This window comes from Zeugodacus cucurbitae, chromosome 4 (genome assembly GCF_028554725.1).
Source record: "Zeugodacus cucurbitae isolate PBARC_wt_2022May chromosome 4, idZeuCucr1.2, whole genome shotgun sequence".
In the NCBI taxonomy this organism is placed as follows: Eukaryota; Metazoa; Arthropoda; class Insecta; order Diptera; family Tephritidae; genus Zeugodacus; species Zeugodacus cucurbitae.
In genome coordinates, this window is record NC_071669.1 from 12,255,128 (window position 1) to 12,277,227 (window position 22,100).

Below are 22,100 nucleotides of genomic sequence, written 5' to 3' on the forward strand. Positions count from 1 at the left end.
GCTATTCGAAGGGCCGGACTGTAACTGAAGTAAGTTAAATAGAGTTAGATTAGTAGTTGAGTTATTGAAGTGACGTGTTTGAAATTTACTAATTTTTGTAGTTTCTTAGCTTATTTAGAAGACATTTCTAGCCTTATATCTGATAATACTTTCAAAGATCTTCTACTGTTGTAGTAGATCATTAAAGTTATATTTAAAGCTTTTATTTTCAATACAGTATAATTAAGTGCAAATAATGAAATGACTATTTGACTGAGCTGCTCTTCCTTAAGATACCAGAACTAACGTTTTTATTTATTGAAGTGAGTCTTCTAAATGTTTAAGTAGATTTCTAAAGTAAGAAGGTTATAAAATTTTACTTGGAAGTTTGACTGCGTCTATTGACTCATCGTGGTATTATCTGGCTACATTCAGATTAAAATAAATATTATCTTTACTTTTAAGTGAAATATAAAAACAAATAATAGGATTTATTTTATTGTGTTTATTTTACATTTTTATAACCTGAACTGGGTAAATTAAGTTTGTAACACCCAGAAGGAAGCGTCAGAGGCCCTATAAAGTATATATGTATATAAATGATCAGTATGTTGAACTGAGTCGATTTAGCCATGTCCGTCTGTCTGTCTGTCCGTCCGTCTGTCTGTATATATACGAACTAGTCCTTCAGTTTTTAAGATATCGTTTTGAAATTTTGCAGATGTTATTTTTTCTTCAAGGAACTGCTCATTTGTCGGAACTGCCGATATCGGACCTCTATATCATATAGCTGCCATACAAACTGAACGATCGGAATCAAGGGCTTGTATGGAAAACTTCCGCATTTTACTACATATCTTCACGAAATTTGGTGTGAGTTATTGCTCATAGAAATAATTTAATCTCCGAAAAAATTGTTCAGATCGGTTCACTATAGCATATAGCTGCCTCGCAAATCGAATGATCGGAATCAATGTCTTGTATGGAAAATTTTCGCATTTGACGTGTTATCTTCACGAAATTTGACATGGATTACTGCTTAATGTAATAATATAATCTCCGAAGAAATTGTTCAGGTCGGTTAACTATATAACCTTAATGTTTCTTGCAAACAACCCGGCTAAAAAGAATTAGTAAAATGTTTTCTTTTTTTTATTTACTTTTTCTTACGTCTTTAGATTTGCTTAAACACATAGTTACTAAAAGAAATGCACCTGTGAAGGTTATATTAGTTAACGTTTTTGCTTGTTTAAATTTTTATTATGCATTTTATTAATTTATTTTTGTAATCATATGTATTTACGTGTGCTTAACGGTATTTTACTTATACTAAATAAAGCTAGCTCAATACTTTCCATAGACGATGGGCAGTTTTTTAATTTTGTACACATAAATTTCTAAATTTTGTGCTACAAATATTATTCACATAAACATTTTTTTATAATTTTTATTTTTTTTTTCTAATTATTTATATCAATATACATATATATATGTATATACATATGTATTTAATAACTGCATTTAATTTCCCATACAATTGTAGTCAGCACCTCAATTACGCTCAGTATATCACATGCACTTTCACTCTCACTCGCTTCTCACTCTCATTCTCTGGTTTACAGTTATTGCCTTGAATTACTCCAAAGCTTTTAAAACTGTTTGCAATATATTGGACACCACCCCATACAATAGATAATCACTAAGCATTCAAACTATTTACTATAATAACTGTATTTTATTTTAGTTTATTTAAAGCTAATATTTACTTCATCACGCTTGAGATTTTTTTCAATTATTAACATTACTCAATTACTCATTTAGTTACATATAAGTTACTCTCTCTCAACCACTTTATAAAGTCCTCTTTTTATTATTTAGTAATTCCCTTATTTTAGCAATTTAGTTAAGAAGAAAAAAGTTGCGCGCTCTTGAGCAAAAACGTCGTAAGCAGTGACTGCTGTTGAAAGCTAAAAGTTTGTTTTGTCGCCCTTCAATTTATATTTCTTTAAATTTTAAATCTATATTTTGCTTTTTTTAGTTCTAAACGGCAGCATTTGTTTTTATAAATTTTAACTCCAAAAATATCATATCTTTTGCTTAATTATCTAGCCAAACTTCGTCGCCAATAGTTTGTCACATTATTATTTTCTACTTTTTTATTTTATTTAATTTTAATTAAAATTTTTGTTGCCCTCAACGCCACCACCTAGCTGTTCGTTTGGTTTTCTTCTCGGACTTCCTCTAAATTGCTAAAAGGTAACATCAAGTGGTCGTCGGTGTATTCGCCAATATCCGTGAGCTGCGCGACAAGTAGCCATACCAGTAGAAGACATTGATGAGCAGAAAGAGCATTGGGAAGACTATGCGTGAGGCGCGATCTATTTTCGATACAGAGTTGTATTGTGGCACGCGCTTGCCTTTGCGACGTGCCTCTAATTCTTCGCGTCGGTAGAAGGACATGCGTCTTTTGCCGCTGCCGCGATGTGGTGTGGGCTCTGTGGAAGAGATGAGAGAAATTAGAAATTATTCTGTCTCGAGGGAAGACCTTTGTAAGGTATAGGAATGGTTAGATTATGTGGCTAAAGCAGTCTTGAGTGCACGCAAGTTGAAAAGACAGTTCGACAGAGAGCATGTAATGAGAGGACTCTAAGAGAACTCAAGAGACTTCAAATAACAGTTTCTTGGAAAGTCGTATAAATGTGTCTATATCTTGGAAGAACTCGAAGCTATTGAGTATCAAGAAGTATTGGGTATCAAGAAATAAGATTTGAGATGTCTTAAAAGTTCTGACTTAAGCAGTTAAAAATACCAGTTCATAAGCTTCGCGTGTCCAAAGTTTCTGAAAGGCCGTATCACAATATGGTCTTTAGAAAATATTGAGAGCGATAGGGCTAGACCGGAACACACTTATATTTGATAACTGAGTACTCTGTTATTGTTGTTGTAGCGGTAGAAAATATTCCGAAATGGTTTTAAGGAATGCTTCCCAGTTCAAAGACATTGGCCGGATAAAAATCTGGGGTCGTTTTAGTTTCGGAGACCTAACAGTTGTAGGAATGATTTGCCATTAAGATTGGCCGCTAAGCTTAGGCTCCGAACTCTGAATTTGCGGGTTCTTTAGCGTAGTTTGCTAAATAACATGATCTTAAAACATATATCCTAGCTTTCATCCTTACCTTCACCGCCACGCAAATGCGCTTCCTCATCATCCTCATCCGACATGTCGAAACCAACGCGACCACGTTTCCTTCGCACCTTTTCACCTTTGTCCAATTGCAATCCAGTACCGCGTACATGTTGATTCTTGGCACCCGGTCCTGCAAATGTACTCATCGTTTTACTGCCATACTTCTGATTCTTACGATTCGCATTTTTGTTGTAATAATTATTGCCGTTTCTGTTGGTGTTGCCCGGTTTGTTGCTATTGTGTGTGGCATCATGCGGCGCGGCCGCCTTGTAGATCACATCTGTGAGGTTGCCCGCCGGACAATCGACCAAATCGAATTGTGACAATTTCATATCCTCAGCGATGGCAACAGCTGGTCGTTCGCGATTCCAGCGATAAACAACGTCCGCTGTTGTGTAGCCAACTGTAATGAGTAGCAGCAGAAGGTTGATTGTTTTATGGTTAGCGTGAATTAAAATGTTAGAAAATTGTATTATTTATAGACTTCAACACGTTTGCCGTTAGCAAAGTGACAATAACGGTTTTAATAGAGGAAGTGATTGAGTGAATTGTGCAAGTAATGTCATTTAGATGCGTTGTTATAAGAGGAACTTGGGTTCTTAAGCATTCCTAGTATTCCTTTCAAATTGAGGCCTTCCTTGAAAAATCCAACCTCAATTGAAAAGTCTCTCATAATTATATTTTTAATTTTAATATAGCGTGGTTGCTGGGACATCATCTGCAGAGTTTGATTTATGGATGAGAAAAGAGTACTATTTATTATAGAAAGATACTCGGCCTCGAGTCGAATACCAAAAAAGATGTGACGATGGTCTAAACGATCCTTCAAGTGAAGTGAAGTATGGGACAGCGCTCACAACCAATCGGCTCAAAGTCGTAGGCTCTTTAATCCAGACTCTACGCCACTGCGGACATGGTCGCACTCATCTCGTTACAGAACTCGTGCTAGATTGGCAATGCTATCGGGAGAACTACAACTCTGACATCGGAACAGCTGATTGAACTTCAAATGCAACGCTCGGACTCAATACTTTAGCCTGCAGTTTCTCAATTTAATGTAATGCTCGTGGTCTTTCTTAATATCAAATACATATCCGAGTTAAGTATTGCACAGGGTTCATAAACAATCGGCTTAAAGTCTTCGGTCCAAGCTCAACGATACGGCGAACATGGTCATGGTGGATCGTATTACAGAACTTGGGCTAGATTAGCAATGTCACCGGAAAAATGCCAAATCTGATCGGAATAGCGGATTAAACTCTAATGACAACGTTGGATTAAACGGACATCAATACTCAAACTTTACAGTTTTCTATACAATATCTGTTGCTCGAAGTCTTTCTTGATATCTGACCAGTACACTTCAAAGTGAAGGAAGAGCCTGCGCTCACAGCATATGCAGACCAGAATTCAGACTTAGCGCCGTAGCGAACATGGTCATACTAAATCTTGTTACAGAACTCGGTCTAGATTGTTGAGGCGACCGGGAGAATTAAAGCTCTAACGCCGGAACAACGGATTGAGCTCCAATGACAACGCTGGCTCATTAAACGGAAATCTCTAACTTTACTATTGCTCAATGCAGTATCTGTTGCTCGATGTCTTCCTTGATATCGGGACAATATATATTAGAAGTATAAGGTAGAGCTGACTGTGTGTTGGCTCAAAGTCTGAGGTCACTGGATCCCGACAAGACTGCGTAGATGGTCGTACTGGATCTTGTTACAGGACTCGGGATAGATTGGCGGGATAGACGGACGGTCTGGTCTTCACCACCCGAACGACTGTCGGTCGAAAAGTAATCGACCACAATTTTTTATAAGGTGTGATCTACTTCGACTACCTGGTTACAGCGACAACGGATTTTCAAACAAAAAATCAAAATTCACTTGGCATAAATTTGAACATGTTGACCTTTGTAGACCTCCCAAAACGGCATCTAAGAATCTCCATCTTTTCATTCATTTTTTAAGCCTTTAAGTAAATACCGTTTTATTTTTTCATTTTAGAAGAAGTGATACAAATACCTACATGTACGAGTATATATATCCTTACATAACAAATCCAGGTGATCCATTAATCCATCTCTCTTGATTATTGCATGCTCAAATCTCTAACGTTTTTCAAAGACATCACTACAATCTATATTGTATGTATTTGTTGTATCATGTATGTTATTGGCACAGTTAGATAATGTGTTTGCATGTTTACACATTTCAAGTGGTAGACAAGACAAAATTGATTTGTTCATGCAACTCTACAGGAGACAGCTGTAGATGCTTGCCACTTTCAACAGTTCTTTTGCAAAGCAAATGAGTTAAGCAGGAGAAGAAGCAGGAGAAGAAGCAGGAGAAGAAGCAGGGAAAGAACAGTATAGTAATTCTTGTATATGCATGCGTGTGTGGATTTTTATAGTTTATACTATGGTGTGTTGTAATTATTTTGTAGTGTCTTCTATGTTTTGCTTGCAACATCAAAAAGGAAAAGTTGTTACAAGAATAGCTGTTAATAGCAAATGCCAATATAAACCAAAGACTAGACAACAGTTTGTCGATATAAATGATGGTGTGCAATGTGAAGCCAGGTTGACAATAAAGTGTGTATCGTATTATCGTTGTTGAGTTTTCGGTAATGTATTTATCTATATTGTATTTCTGTTCAAGGAGGGGATGTAAATGAGTATTTGAAAAAGTTGAGTGAGAAAGTTAGTTGAATACCGCATGTCTGTCTGTCCGTCCGTCTGTTCGAGCTTGAGATGTCTTAATGAAACTATGTACACATATTCCTTGGTACTGCGAGAGGATGAAAACGAACCATTGCCACGCCCACAAAACGGAGTTAACCAAAAAGCTATAAAGTGCTCTAACTAAGTCATATATAAAGCTATAAAAGTAAACAGTAATAGCGGAGAGCTGCATTTAGTATGGTAGAAAAAAACTGAAAAATGGGTGGGTCTCCAACTTTTGGGTCAAAAACCATATCTCAGGAACTTTTCGACAAATTTCCACCACTGTTCGACAAATTTCCACCAAATTTGGTTTTTAATATTTTTATAATAATCTGATGTTACGCGTATAAAAATTGTCGACAGCGAACTATAACTTTTCAAGGCCTCAGATATCGAACATGAAGACCACAGTGTCTGTGGATAATTTGTTACCTAAAATATCGGTAAATCTCTCATATATTTTAAAGAAATTGAGAGTGCATCTTTTTATTTCAATAATCTGAGATATCTTAGATAAATTATGAATAAATAATTTTGTGCTTAAAAAGAGTGAAATCGTTGCAAGAATTACCTTATCCCTTTTATACTATATTTAATGATTTTCGTTATTCTAGTGGACTTTGTGCCTAATATGGGGTAAGAATTATGTGTTATCTTAATAGAAATAAATAAATAAATTCCTAGCGTATAAAATGTTCGGTTATATCCGATTTTTTCACTTCCTTACGTTTATATGCGATTCTGTATTTACTGCACATAGATCTTCTGCAACCAACAGGCGGCGATATCGTCACTTAGGCTGAGGGAATCGTCGCTACTTGCAAAACTGCAATAGGGGACATTCCAGTATACTCGACAAGTTCCCATTTCTACCGAATATTACGGACTTTCGCAATCCTATAGAAATGAATCTAAACTCGGACCTACACATATCCTTCCCTTCAGAGATAAGTATCATACAGACGGTTTAAAACTGGACAAACGAGGAGGCGGGGTATTTTCAGAGAAACTGAATACCAGAATCGCTTTCCGGTTACCGGATCACTGCAGTGTTTTCCAAGCAGAGATCACTGCAATTAAAGAAAGCCTTCTCGTTTTGTCAAAAAGAGTGCTAACGACTAAGCACATATTCATATTCTCGGATAGTCAAGCGGCTTTAAAATCACTAAAGTCGCAAAGAATATCATTGAAGATAGTGAAAGAGTGCTGGGATTTACTAATGGTTGATTTAAACAGGTGGCGGATTTAAACAGTTGGATCCTAATAAAGAGGCAATTTATATACCTCTGGCAACGTGCAGATATCTAATAGATAAACATGCTGTTGATATGGCTGAATCACAATGGAAACAATCAACGACTTGTTCCGTAAGTAGACAAACGTGACCTGAGTGGAGTAAGAACCGCACTTGTCGTTTATTGAAATTTAAGAGTAATGACACAAGAACCCTTGTAGGGGTGTTAACGGGACACTGTCTGATTGGTAGACACGCCACCAAATTGGGGTTACCTTGTAACGATTACTGCATAAGCTGCCAGGAGAAGAAGAGGAAGAAACTATTACAAACCTTCTATGTGGATGTAAGGCTCTGTATAGGAAAAGAATTGCAACTATTGGACGCGGTTTTCTAGAGGATGTGGATGAAGTCGCTCATATCAAATTGTGTGAACATTTTCACTTTATTAAGACCACAGGGTGGTTCAAAGATGACTCTATAGTGTGAGGTGGTGTCACAATGGGCCTAGGTGCATCGTTTTGACAACCACATAACCTAATCTAACCTACTTGTTATAAATTATTATTATTTTATAATGTGAATCAATAATGACTTTATAAGCATTTTTCAATTGATATTTAATATAATTTTAATTTTGCCTATAGTTGGCAACCCTTAAATGTAATTAAGTGGGGTAAGTGGTGGTTATAGGAATTTGAGTTGGTATTTTTATTGAGGTAATGTAATAATGTATTATTTGACAAGTTTGTCGAAAATTTTTGACCATTATTTATTAATAATATTAAATTATTACCCAGTGTCAAGACCTATTATAGGTTCCCAATTTTATAAACTTAAATTAATTTTCGAATTATTTTTGTTTTTTGTGATTGTAAAATATATTTTGGAGTAAAAATTAAATTTTTTTGTATGATTTCCATATGAAATATCAAAACTTTAACAAATAGAAAATTCCCTAATTTGTTAGTTTCTAATTTGAAAATTATCAAAGCTTTCCTCAATTCATGATGAGTGCAACAATCTCACATTACGAGTATGACTTTTGCAATCACCACATACAAACTTAATGATTTTGGCTGCAATTTTCTGACACTTTAAAACACATTTGAATTTCAGAGCATGCGATTCATCAATATTTACATAGTAACCATACTTCTGTATATGTGAAAATCTCAACAAATTCACAAACGACACCAATAACGCCTACCCGTCAGCTGCCGCCGGCAATAACAGGAAGCAGACGCTTCGTAAAAAAAAACACACAAACATATATTTGTTTTTCTTTTTCCGCAGTCGAAATTATACAAACTATGGCAACAACAAATCAAATCGGCAAAACAATAAACTGACAGTTGCAAATGAATCAAATACTTGACAACAACTTAATTATTTTGTATTGAGGTTGCGTATACGCCATGACACCGCCCTGCTAAGCAATTCAGTTATGCAAAGCTGTGTAACCGCAATAATGTATGCATGGCGCACACATACATGCATGGAAATATGAGTGATATATGCAGTTAGCAGTTGATTACTTAAGGTTGGGAGGGAAATGATTGCCCAAAATGGATATGTGACCCCTTTGAACTAGATTTTTCACAAAATAAAGGTATATGAATTGAAGAAAATTTTTGCAAACAAAAAAAAGTGAGGAATTTCGAATAGCAAAGAGTAGTTTAATTTATTTTTGTTTCATTCTAATTTTATTCAATTAATTTTTGATATACATAGGTACATATTCTGGAGGTTAAAAAATTCTTCATCAAAGCCTCAAGTGACTATTTACAAGCCCTCACAGTACATATATATGTCTAAATGTTTATATTTTTGTATCTCTCAATATCAACAAACAATTATCTTTCATTTTTTCCAAATTCCATTCGATTTAATGCGCACACATGCTTACTTATGATAAACTAGAATACTCACCACTCTTTATATGCCTGTATGTATGTATATAATTATCTACGAATGCATGACATTCCCTCAAATTGTGTCACATTGAGGTTTACTATGCGGATATGTGCGCATTAAAACACATTTCCAATTGCTACAATGTTCTACGGCTGTTATGTGAAAATTGATTTTTAATGATGTTACGTATACGACGCGTACGTCATGGAAATCAAAAGTGCAAATTGAAATGACAGAAATCGATTTTAGACTTTCCAAATTTGTTCGAATTAGACAAATAATGTTGGAAATTAAAGCAGCGCAGACGTAACTGGCGCAAGAGACATGGGTATAGCGTAGCAATAATAGATAAGTAGGAATTGGCAAAGGGCTACATTAGGACTGGTACTTCATTTTAATGGTGATTTCTTTGAATTTTTGGCTGGATATTGCAATCAGTTGATTGAAAATTATTCTTTTCTGGGTAAGGGTTTCATAAATGGTACTAGTCTATTATAGCTTCGAAGGTTTCTTAAGAGCTATGGAATTGTATTGAACCTTGGACCGCTTTCTATTCTTCAGAATGTATAATTCCTGTAATAGAAGTCGATCAAGACTATTTGGGAAGCGATAAGAGCACAGAGGCTTGACAGTACTTCGTTTATAAGATAGGTAACACTATGCTCGTTTAAAAAATGCTGATTATTAAGACGATTAATATTAGTCAAATTTGAGATTTGAAATGAATTTGTCTCGATTTACAATATACAGTCGACTCTCGTTAATTCAAACCTGCGGTAATTCGAACCTCTCTATAATTCAAAGTTATCACGAGTTCCCTACTCAATCTCTTTATATTTCGAACTAAATCAATACATTTTCATACACTTGGTAATTCGAACGAAAAAATCATTGCTATTTAACAAAACGACGCGCTAATTCGAACTCATCAGCGTCCAACACTCGACAATTCAAAGTTGCAGAGAGAAGAGGCGGAAAGATTGTAAATACATTTTGCGACAAGTTCAAACTTGTATCAAGATACACGAGTCTTTGTTTTTGTTATGATTAGTTTGACTATTTGACGCACACACTTTTCACGAATTGGTTTATTCAGTTACTGTTACTCTTTCGTTGGTATGCAGATTAAACGTTTTAGTTTTGAGTCCTAGAAAGTATAAATGTTTGACGATTGCTGAAAAGAAAAAGCTAATCGAAAAAGTAGAAGAAGGTGAGAAGAAGAGTGATGATGCAAAAGAATTTAAGATTCCTCTGAGTACTCTCTCAACGATAATAAAGCACAAGGAGAAAATGGATGCTGCTCAAACTGCTGGAGTACGGAAAAGAACTACTAAAGGTGAATTTCCTCGTCTGGAAGAAAGCCTGGTCATTTGGCTAATACAGTGTAGAGGACAAAAAGTGTTTATCAGTGGGAACTTGTTGAAGGAAAAAGCAAAAGAGTTCGAGTCTACTTTAAGCATCAAAAACTTTGCGGCAAGTGAAGGGTGGCTTACAAATTTCAAAAAGAGAAATGGAGTTGTTTTTAAAAAAGTTTGTGGGGAAAGTGGAAGTGTTTATGATTCAGTTTGTTTAGATTGGCACGGTAAATTGAAGACCTTGATTGAAAACTATGATGCCCGAGACATTTTTAATACTGATGAAACTGGCCTATTTTTTAAATGTTTACCGGACAAGACGGTTACTTTTAAAGATGAAAAATGTCACGGAGGAAAACATAGTAAAGAGAGGTTGACAATTTTACTTGCAGTAAATATGGATGGATCGGAAAAACTGAAACCCTTAGTGATAGGAAAAGCAATGAAACCGCGATGTTTCAAAGGAGTGAAATCGTTTCCAACTGATTATCGTGCTAACAAAAAAGCTTGGATGACAACAGAACTGTTTAACAATTGGATTTTAACCGTTAATGGGGACATGAAACGACAAAAGCGGAAAATTTTACTATTTTTAGACAACTGCACTGTCCACAACAGTCCTCCTACATTGTCTAACGTGGAACTCTACTTCTTACCGCCAAATACAATTTCCAAATTGCAACCATTGGACCAAGGGATTATCCATAATTTTAAGACGTTCTATCGCAAAGAAATTGTTAAGATCGTTTTAGAATATCTCGACAAACAGCTAACTGCAAATATCACGGTTCTGAAAGCTATTTTACTAATTGACAAAGCATGGAGAGCTGTAACACCCCTAACGATTCTCAACTGCTTCAAAAAATCCGAATTCTTAAAAGAAAATCAAGAAAATCTTCTAATACTTATAGATGATGAAGAACCAGCAATAGAACCATTAGTTGACATCAGCGGTGTGAGTTTTTCTGATTTTGTTCAAGTGGATGAAAATGTTGCTGTCTCAGGTTCACTAACCGATGGCGAAATTTTATCTGCGACAGACACGCAAAGTAACGATGAAGATCAGGACGATACATCGGAACCTTTGGCAGAGGTGTCAGTAAAGGAAGCAAGATCCTCATTTGATACCTTACAAAGCTTCTGTCTACAAAACGAAAGTGATGAAAAAGCATTTCAGGCACTTTTTCTTTTAAAAAAAGTTATTGAGCAGTGTGAGCAGCACAATTGTGCTTTAAAGCAAACTAGTATAACAAAATTCTTTCGAAAGAATAATTAATTCACATTACGAATACATGTACATATGTACATGAATGTACCTCGTAATTCTTGTCATTTTTATATTAATAAATAAAAATTAACCAGAACTTAATAATTCGAAGTTCTATTATTTTCTCTCACAAATTTCGAACCATTTGATATTTCAAACACTCGATAATTCGTAATATTTCAAGAGTCCCTCGAGTTTCGAATTAACGAGAGTCGACTGTATATATATTTGGCGTAGGAACTGCTTTAAGTGATTATAGCCAAATCCACCAGAGCGCGCCACTTATTCCTTCTTTTTGCTTCTTGTTGCCTACAGGAAACACCAAGTGACGCCATGTCACTTTCCACTTGGTCCTTCCATCGGAGTGGAAGCCTCCCTCTTCCTCGTCTTCCACCAGCGGGTACTGCATCGAACACTTTCAGAGCTGGAACACTTTCGTCCATTCGAACAATATGACCTAGCCGGCGTAGCCGCTGTCTTATTATTCGCTGAACTATGTCAATGTCGTCGTATAACTCGTACAGCTCTTCGTTCAATCTTCTGCGGTATTCGCCGTTGCCAATGTTTAAGGGACCATAAATCTTCCGCAAAACCTTTCTCTCGAAAACTCCTAGTGCCGTCTCATCGGATGTTGACATCGTCCACGCTTCTGCGCCATAAAGTAGGACGGAAATGATGAGAGACTTGAGGAGTTTAGTTTTTGTTCGTCGAGAGAGGACTTTACTTCTCAATTGCCTACTCAGTCCAAAGTAGCACCTGTTGGCAAGACTGATTCGACCCCCCAAGACGCGAGTGCGCTGACTGTCTGTCTGATAACAGGAGATATTTCGTCTTGTCTTCATTCAAAACCAGACCCATACGTTTCGCTTCCTTATCCAGGCGGGAAAATGCAGAGCTAAAGGTGCGGTTGTTGCTTCCGATGATATCAATATCATCGGCGTACGCCAGCAGCTGTACACTCTTGTAGAAGATTGTACCTTCTCTATTTAGCTCTGTAGCTCGTATTATTTTTTCCAGCAATATATTGAAGAAGTCGCACGATAGTGGGTCACTCTATCTGTAGCCTCGTTTGGTATCGAACGGCTCGGAGAGTCCTTCCCGATCCTGACGGAGCTTTTGGGGTTGCTCAACGTCAGTTTACATAGCCGTATTAGTTTTGAGGGTATACCAAATTCAGACTTCGCGGCATAGATTTACAACCTAGATTTCTCGATTTACAATCTAAAAGTTAAAAACCTCTCACATATTTCTATTCCTTCCACACACTTGTGAGCAAATCTAAAATCTTCTTTGAACTGACTTAAATTTTCCCCGCATACAAAATGCAATCAATTAAAGCCTTGAATGCGCGCTTGAATGTCGGACAGGCAGGCAGACAAATTCATTAGAAAAGCCGCTGCACTGGGGCTACACACACAGGCTGCTAAGCGCTGCGACCGCCAGCAGCGCGCAACAAACAATAATGATTATGTACTTGGGGTGCAACAAGCAATTTCATACACATACGCTTATATATATGGCCATGCATTCACACATATTCAGTTTTCAGCCGTATGCACGCGCGTGCCTCGCTTTGTGCGGCCACAAACGTATGAGCGAATAAATGAACTACAAACGGCTAACAACAGCTTAACTTGTTTCCATAGTTGCGCTTTTACAAGCGTTCACTTTTTTGGTTTTCATTTTCTTATTGCCTATTTGCGGCGCTTTCTGCGTTGCACCAACTATAAGGACATTCATAAGGACGAGTGGGCAAGAAGAGAGTGAGAGAGCTATTTAAATCATTTTAATATCACAAATCGCAGCAGGCTGGCTGAAAAATCCAAAGCGTATAAAATAAACCGGGCAGCAAAGTGGCACAGAACGATAAGCGGCATTCAGGGTATTCACATTTGAGACTCGCATGTACTTGAATATGCTTGTTTATGTGTGTGAATAGCCAGTGACAGTCTTTTCTAAGAATGTGTATAAACAGTTTGTATGTTTGTATGTATAATGCATAAACATTTCGTTGAATTGCATTCATAGTAAGATTGCATTAATACAAGGAAAATGTTTTCATATGTATTATATAACAACTGAATTTTTTGCACGAGGGCCGAAAGATAAGTCGGTACATTTTTCAATAAAAAGTCATTTTAACAGTTAAAGAAAGTCACGCTATATCTTATAGATGTACATTTTGAATTCTGTATTTAAAATCAGGCCTAGAACATTTAATAATTGCAGACGAGAAAAGAGAAATTCTTAGCCAAGAACTATCTCGATGAACGAAATCACTATTTCATTACAACCTCAATTGTCTAACATGGGACAGCGTTAACTTTTAAAGTAAAGTCTCTGTAAAAATGTATGAGGGCATTGCACATAAGGTTCTGGCAAACAACTCCGATACGACATCATCAAAGCTCTCGTTGCACCAAATATTCCACATTTAAAGGATGTTTGAAGAATAGGAAATGACTTTACATTGAATATCAAACCGTCGCTTTGAAAATATATAAAACAACTCGACATTGTCTAACGGTATATCAGAGAACGGCCTAGACTTTGAAACAGTACGAAAGTAATATGAAATGAGTTAACTGCAAGTGGCATGTAAAAAAATGAATAGCGTTCATGCGTTTAGGTCATGCATATTTTTAATCAGGAGCTTAACTAATTACAGTATCCAAAAAAAGAACGAAATTGTAGGAGAGGTGCTCCAGTTTCGCAAGGCAACTCACGGTTTCGTGCACAATGCGTGGGGTTTTGATATCCAAGAGAGAGAGGGTTAGTAAAGACATTGAATACACTTTTATTAAAGAACTCTGTTATATAAATTATGTTCAGAAGTCATCAAAAAATATTGTAATACTCTCAGGAATACGATATTCTGACTGGTCTGTGGCTACCTTAACCTAAATTTATTCCGCCGTCGTTGTTGCCGATGCGGAAATGTTAAGTATTTGCGGATTATTTACTGTTGAATTAATGTTAAGACTAGTTCGTATTCTTTGCCCGAGATGAAAAGAGGCTGTTGTTTTTTGATAACATGTAAAATGATTAGCCTAATTTGGGTCATGCATATTTTTAATCAGGAGCTTAACTGGTTGCAGTAACCATAAACAGAACAAAATTGCAGGAGAGGTACTCTAGTTTCGCAAGGCAACTCAAGTTTTTGCGCACAATGGGTGGTATTTGTATATTCACAAGAATGAGTCGGTAATGGGGTCCGTATATTCTTAATTAGAAGCTTAATTAATTACAGTATCCCTAACCAGAACGAAATTGTAGGAGGGGTACTCTAGTTTCGCAAGGCAGCTCAAGGTTTCGGTCACAATGGGTGGTATTTTGATACTCAAATGAAAGATTGCTTGCATTTCTATGAATGCCAATTTCTATTTATAGACCTCTTTTATATAAATGTTGATCGGGTGTCATCCAAAAGTATCGTAATACTCTCAGAAATACTGTATTCTGAAAGGCCTCTGGGTACCTAAACTTACAAATTGTCATTGTAGATGTAGGGGCATTTGTGAATTGTTTACAATTGGAACTTTGAGGTCACTGCTTTTAATGTTAAGTTCAGTTTGAATGTCTTCTTCCATTTGGAAAGAAACTGTTGTTTTTGATAACCCTTCCACTTTGTATCGTTAGAGCTAACTATATTGATTGTACTGTAGACATATTACTTTATAATTCACAGTGACAATTACTTCAGAAAAAAAAATGTCACTGTCCTATCACACTTTCCTCGTGTATTAATCTTTAAATACATATGTATGGTCGCCCTTCCCTTCACAAGCGTATTTGCGACTTTGTGTCGTCAAGGTCAATAGGTAATAAAAATAATCGTCGTCACATATTCATATGTACCATAGTTAAAGTATAACATATCCTATTATATAATGTACTTAGCTGCCTTAAGCAATGCTAAGCTGAAAAGATTATGCGCTATGAGTTTAAGTATATTAAAGTAAAGGGATATATAGCCTAAATTCATACAAATTTGTAGTACGTAGTATTGTGTTTATCGCCTCAATTGCATTTACTTTACAACTTGTGTGATTTGTTATACAACTTGTACAGTTACTCGCAAGTTTTTGGCAGTTTTCATTTCACTTACATGAGCCAAACTTTAGTGGACACTTTTGTATATCCATGGGGAAGTCTTCCAAGTTCATTGGGCAGCCAGCTTTGATTGTTAATCTGGAAGGGGAGAGGAAAGGAGTAACTTATTATTCAAGGAAATTAAATTTCAGAGAATAAGGTGGTTTGAAAATTCAAAGTTAAGATCTAGAAGATCTCGGTGTTCCATTAACATAAACCAAATGAAAAAATTGGAGTTTTCCATCGACCATATACAATAGATCAAGTTCCTTCTGACATTTTTGTTAACGTCAAACTATCTACCATACAGTCTATATTTGACATTGTCAAAATACAACCGTGAGGTTTCACAACTTCAAATTCAATACTTCTTATTACTCACCTACTCGAATACAGTACTCTGCCATTCTGATAGATGCGTACAAATTTATTCGGTGTCGTTATGGTATGCAGATAACTCTGTTTGCCATTATAGAAATATGTATCGGGTTTCCAGATGCGCGCCAACATCGAAACACTCAAAGCCAGTGTGTCTTGTGCGCCTTTGAAGGCTAAACGTTTATCCACCCATGATTGACGGAAATAACAGTCCATGGAATAAGTCTGCAAGAAATGTAGAAAAGAAGAAATATTGAAAATATTTACTTTGAGGCAAGAGGAAGAAATTTGCCACAGCGCAAATCCACTTGCGAGGTGTTAAGCAATCAAATGAAAAGGCGTCGCGTTGATTAAATAACACAAACAAATTGAATGTACACATTAGTAGAGAGAGCGTGCGTCGTTTGCGGTTGCTGAGTCAACAAATACTTGATTTGAAATAAGTCAGTCAGCAGCATAACGGTTTGCCGCTTAATCGCTTGCTGTCGCTGCCACTCTCACCATTTGTTGCCATTTTGACTGACTGACTTTAATTGATTTTGATTTGTTTGGCTGCAAATAAGTAAATTGCTTAGGCTTTTCGCACGCCTGACAAGCAATCATTATAGGAAAAGTGTTTACGCGTGAGTTTTATGAACGATTTTTATTGCGGCTAAACGGCAGGGGGCCTTGACAATTTTTTTTTAATAACTATACCTTTAGCATGCGTATAAAATAATTTAAAAAGTATATCAGCATAAAAAATTAAAAAAAAGTGCTTGTAATTGAGATCTGTTTATGATTAATGTAATGTCTCTCACATGTAATGCCTTACCATATCGACTTCGGAGATGGGTCCCATACTTCGCACCATAATATCAACCTCCACTGTAGCAGGTGGACCTGTGAAATGCAATAAATTATTATTTATTTTTCTTTTCTTTATGTTACTTCCACACTAATAGTAATAACATTACGTAAGATGGAATGGAAGCTTGGTAGCTACATATTTGTCGAATGTCCTTTTGGGTCCCTGTAAATAAATATCTCATACATATATCAATATTTGAGGGTGGCTTGAAGAAGAAATCTAGCAGTCACATCAGACCCATAATTTTTTATTATTCTATTAAACACATTAACCCTTTCGTGCCCAATGTTGCCTATAGCGAACATTGTACTTACCGGCTTCTAACTCTCGTTATTTAAAGATTTTTGACCAGCGGTTTTTTTTCAATTATTTAATTTGTGCCTATCAGCAACATCCTGTAACTAATGAACCAGGATACATAGAACTTTGAAATTTTTATCACTACATATTTGAGTTAAGACTGATATATTATCTGTCCTAAAAAATGTTAGCTCCGTCCATTTTAATTCGGGCATGAGAGGGTTAAGGTATATCCTTAGGGGTAGTGAGCACCAAATCATAATTTTCACAGGTTAAATCCTCATTATCCCTTTTGACTATAATGAAGACACGAAATCGTCACTCTTGAAGTCTGATAATGTATGGAGTATGCTAATTCAGATGCCAAATATGACTGTTTACAGAGTTGCTATACCAATGGTTTCAGATCCCGAGTGCCATTATGAGAATACGTAACGGAATGGGATATTTCCTCATTAAATCTTTTAGTATCTGAGATAATTAGTTTTAAAATATTTGTTTTTGTGAAGTGTATCGTTTTAAACCTCCAAATGATTTCAATGATTTGTATGAGATTATGTGACGAATTGCAGGTAACTGAAATGCAAAGCGTATACGGAAATGCTCAATCAAACACATGTGTATGTGTCAAAATAGTCAAACTTGAGCTCCGAATTGAAATTATTTACATTACGAATACTTTGAAGGTACATTAGGGTAAAGGTGACTGAGAAATTTAAGGATTCTTTTTAACACTACATTTATATGGCAACTGTGATACAAATGTAAGAGGAGAGTTCGATAAATCGATTAATTATTTTTGAAAGTGCTTAGTAAAAGTTTATACTACGACACTGTTTTGTCTATGAATCTCTCTCTTCATAGAATTTAGTGTAAGGTTTTTAGAATAGATAATCTCTAAACGATAAGAAAACATTACTGAAGGTAGGGCTTTATCATTGTTATAACAATGTTTTATTCCGCCGAATAAAATCCATGAAATTATACAGATGGCTTAGAGAAAGCACGAAGGGTTTCCAAGATTACTCACAGTAAAATAAAATTTCAATAGCTGGAATCTAGACTTATAAACTTGTCAAGTTTCTATCTCAGAAATATAGATCCATTCAACATAAATTAACTATCGAATCAAATTAGATTGAGATGTATAAAAATTGAGCTAAAATTCAAGTAAAGGAGCTCAAAATGATGTATTTGGGCTCAAAATCAACTCAGAGCCTAAAATAAGAGCTTAAGTAGACATGAATTATATTATAAATTATTTGCTTAAATAATATATGTATTAAATATAGAACGTGGTGGTGCTCCCTGAGAGTTTTAAGTTTCAGTTAAAAATACAACAAATTTCGTACTTCGAAGCCTTCTTTATAACAAATATTTCTGTATATTGTGTTACTGTTAAATTCATAATATATTTTCCTTAAACCTCTGAAATATCCAACCACCCTTGTAGGGCTTTTCTGGTATCAAAGAAAATTGACAAAAATTCGGTCAAAGTGATTTTGCTAACATAAGCTTATGCTTGTGTCAAAGCTTTAATTTACATGTTTTATTTGCCTTTGACGCTAACTGCGTTTGGATGTTTTTCTAGTCAGAAAGAATTCAAGTAAATTTGATTTCCCTCAAAAAGTAGCAAAAATTGAAATTTCAAACGAAAATTACAAATTAACAGCTTCCTGCTAAATTTTGTTGCTGCTTTCATGACAAGCTGACAAGCTTTCTGGATGTGGAATAATTTCCGCGTTTTAACACTTTCGGTAAACAGCAGAAACTGTGGCATTTCCCACAACAGGAAGACCAAATGATTGCTAGATCGCGGGTTCAACTGGAGACACCACACATAAAGCCAATCGCTCTCTCACCTAAAGTTTGTCCCCCACAGTATATCTTATTATACATTCATGCTTAGAAATTACGCGTATCAACGCAGACATCCGCCTAGCAGCAATCCTCTTACGCTTTAACGCCACAAAATTGACTTGCGTGGCTTCCTTGCAATGCCTGTTTGCCACATGCCTCCAACTAATTTGCATGTGCCACCATTTGAAGTATGACGCTGCGCTGATTGCCTTTGTTGACATCTTCATAAATGTCAGTTTTCGAAATTGTCGGAAATGTGTCGTTTTCTCGCGTTAGCACTTTGGATTTTCGAAAATTTATGCGTCCTGCTTAAATGGCTGCTTGCAGCACGATGAAGCGGACACCCTTACGAAGTGGAGGCCGGAAAGTCTCCAAATGCCATTTAGCTCAATTTTGGGTATTTAGCGGCTTATGCTCATAAAACACATGCGTTAAGAGAAACTTCAAAACTTCCACCCTACCTTTATGAGAGCTGGTTTTCTTCCAATTACTTTACTGTTTGTTTAAAAGAGCACCTTTATTTAGTGCCAATAGCGTCTATTTAATCAGCAGTGCGGCTCATTTTTGTTGACGTTGTTGTTGTCAGGGCCACTGCCATATTTACTTTCATATTTCCAGCGCTTTTAATAGTTGAAAGAAGAATACGAGAGTAGTCATTTGTCGCAGCACTTTATTTGATTAGTATTAGTAGGCAGAGTATTTTCCGCCATTGTAATGGTAATCGCTTCCGGTTTATTTATTTATGAAATAAGCTTTTATTCTAATGTTATCTAAAGGCTTAACATTAAATTAGGCTAAATCGAGGATGATTAGCATGAATTAGATTTTTGAAGATTTATTCCTTTTAATATCAATTACGACTTCTGGTGAACTTTTTTTCCCAGGCGGTGTTCCCGATATATATTCTTTCATTTACAAAGGAACCGTACCCTAAGTACTCTGCGAGGCTACTAAATATTAATGAGTGAAAAGTATGAAGTCGGACGGACGGTAACTATGTCGAAACTACATAAATCCCGATAAATATTCCACCAAGGCCTTTTTTTTACGTCTGCAGTAGAATCGTCATCACGCCATATATCTATAGTCTGTAGTCAGAACGACTATTGTTGTTGTACCACCCAAATAATTGGGTCCAGTTTTTGGACACATAAAAATCCTCGTCAGTTCTGTTTAGGTGGATTTTATAGTCGCAGGAACCGGAGATATAATTCTGGTACCACGGGGTGCAGGAGCTCTTTGAGCTCGCTCCAATATGCTCATGCGGTTTGGCCCCTGGAGGAGTATTGAGGTCATTGTGGTCTAATACCAGAATGTGGGAAGAATGATTTTGGTTAATCAAAGTGGTATTGCAACTGGAGGCCGGAACCAAAGTACGACAGATGTTCTAGATGGTCCTGATCAACGCATTGCTTTTTGCTCTTCTGTTTTTGACCCCACCGATGTCGGCAGGTACCCACCATAAACACACGGGACTTTGTCATGGAATCTATTGGTTTTTATTGAGAAAGATTGCATTACGTTTGTTAGGAAAGCATTTCAAAAAATAACTTTAAAGAACGTTGCTGAGCTGACTATCCTTCCCCGAATAAAAAGCTGAGTTCGTTCCGATTAAAGCTGAGGTTCATAGTTCAATTAGCCTTAGGGTTTAAGTTTGATAGTTCTTCAAGTTCAATAGACTGAAAGTACTGTCTGAAACCTTAATGAACCTAGATAAAGATATGACTCAAGACTTTGAGCAAGCATAAGCTTCTTATAAGATTGAACATAAGAAATCTCAGTTTGAAACTCGGAAGTCATACAAATCATAATAATTGAACCTAGAAATACTATATAATAATTAAGATTATTTATATAATAACTTTAACATTTTATTCCCAGAATTATACAAGAAATTAGCCACTTACCTCCAAAACCCGGTCGTATGCTATTATCATAGCCACGTAATAGATTATCCAACAGTTCGGAGATATTCGCATGATTATTGCGCTGTGTGAGACGCATATGTGAGGCCGCCACCGACCAGGAGGCCGGAGCACGTGCACCCAAACCGGATAGAGCTGCTGCCGCCACAGCAGCCATGCCAACGTCCAGCTCAGCAGTGGGCGCCGACACGCCAGCAGCCGTTGTTGAGTTCGTCGCCGATAGTGAAAGCGAAAGAGAAATGGTGGAGGCATGCGCCAGCAAGCTGGACGTTGGAGATGTTGACATTGGAGACCAATTAACGTGGATGTGATGTTGCATGGCCGGCATGAGAATGCAGCTAATCAAAAGTTTTAATAAGCGACGCATAAGGCTGCTTAAAAGGCCAATTGTGCTGTTGTGATGGCGACGCTGAGATGTGGCGGAAGGCATGTTGGGTGTTGTGGGCGTCGTATGCATCTTGCTGTTGTTGTAACATTAACAATGCACGATTGTGTTGTTGTTTTGTTTTTAATTTTTATTTTATTTCTTCTTTTTTGTTTTTCTTTTTTGTTTTTCTTTTATGTTTTTGTAGTGATAAGGGCAGTTATGTTGGTTAAATATCAGCGCGACGCAAAGCTGTCAACTGCAAGCTTGCGCTGTGTGTTTTATAAGCTGCGCGCTCCCAGCGCGTTTATCATTTAACACTTTTCTAATTTATTTTTGGCTTTTTTTATTAATCACTGTTTAAATTAAGTTAGCTTGGACTTATGTTCATATTTAAATTCTGGAAATTTTTGAAAAGTCACGCTTTGCTAATGGTTCGTTTCAGACCACTCTTTATACTCTGAGAAATAATACTATTATAAATTGCCAGTCTAGAAATATTAAAAAAAAAATTGTAAAATAAATATAAAAATTTATAAATAAATATAAAAATATATAATATTTTACTGAAAATAAAGTCAATAAAAAGTAATTACATATTCATCCTGAAAGTAAGAAACAAAAACTATGAAAATATAAAATCTTTGAGCGATTTTCGAAATTT

The 22,100-nt window shown here is 36.1% G+C and overlaps 1 protein-coding gene across 1 annotated transcript; it reads right to left on the reverse strand.

Moving 5' to 3' along the window:
- Nucleotides 1-1,586: 1,586 nt before the first annotated feature.
- On the reverse strand, nucleotides 1,587-21,762 carry LOC105210853 (gamma-aminobutyric acid receptor alpha-like). Its single transcript, XM_011182027.3, has 6 exons — nucleotides 21,055-21,762; nucleotides 16,952-17,019; nucleotides 16,142-16,362; nucleotides 15,776-15,858; nucleotides 3,156-3,569; nucleotides 1,587-2,474 (listed from the first exon to the last, which is right to left on the reverse strand). The coding sequence occupies exons 1-6, from the start codon at nucleotides 21,527-21,529 to the stop codon at nucleotides 2,242-2,244; spliced, it is 1,494 nt and encodes a 497-aa protein (XP_011180329.1). The 5' UTR covers nucleotides 21,530-21,762; the 3' UTR covers nucleotides 1,587-2,241.
- Nucleotides 21,763-22,100: the final 338 nt, after the last annotated feature.

Bases quoted from the DNA above. Each gene is read 5' to 3' on its own strand.
- LOC105210853 (XM_011182027.3), bottom strand. From the start codon at position 21,529: ATGCATACGACGCCCACAACACCCAACATGCCTTCCGCCACATCTCAG. The intron at 17,020-21,054 runs GTAAGTGGCTAA...TGCATTTCACAG, and splicing joins CATACGACCGGGTTTTGGAG to GTCCACCTGCTACAGTGGAG. The intron at 15,859-16,141 runs GTGAGTAATAAG...CTCCCCTTCCAG, and splicing joins AGAGTACTGTATTCGAGTAG to ATTAACAATCAAAGCTGGCT.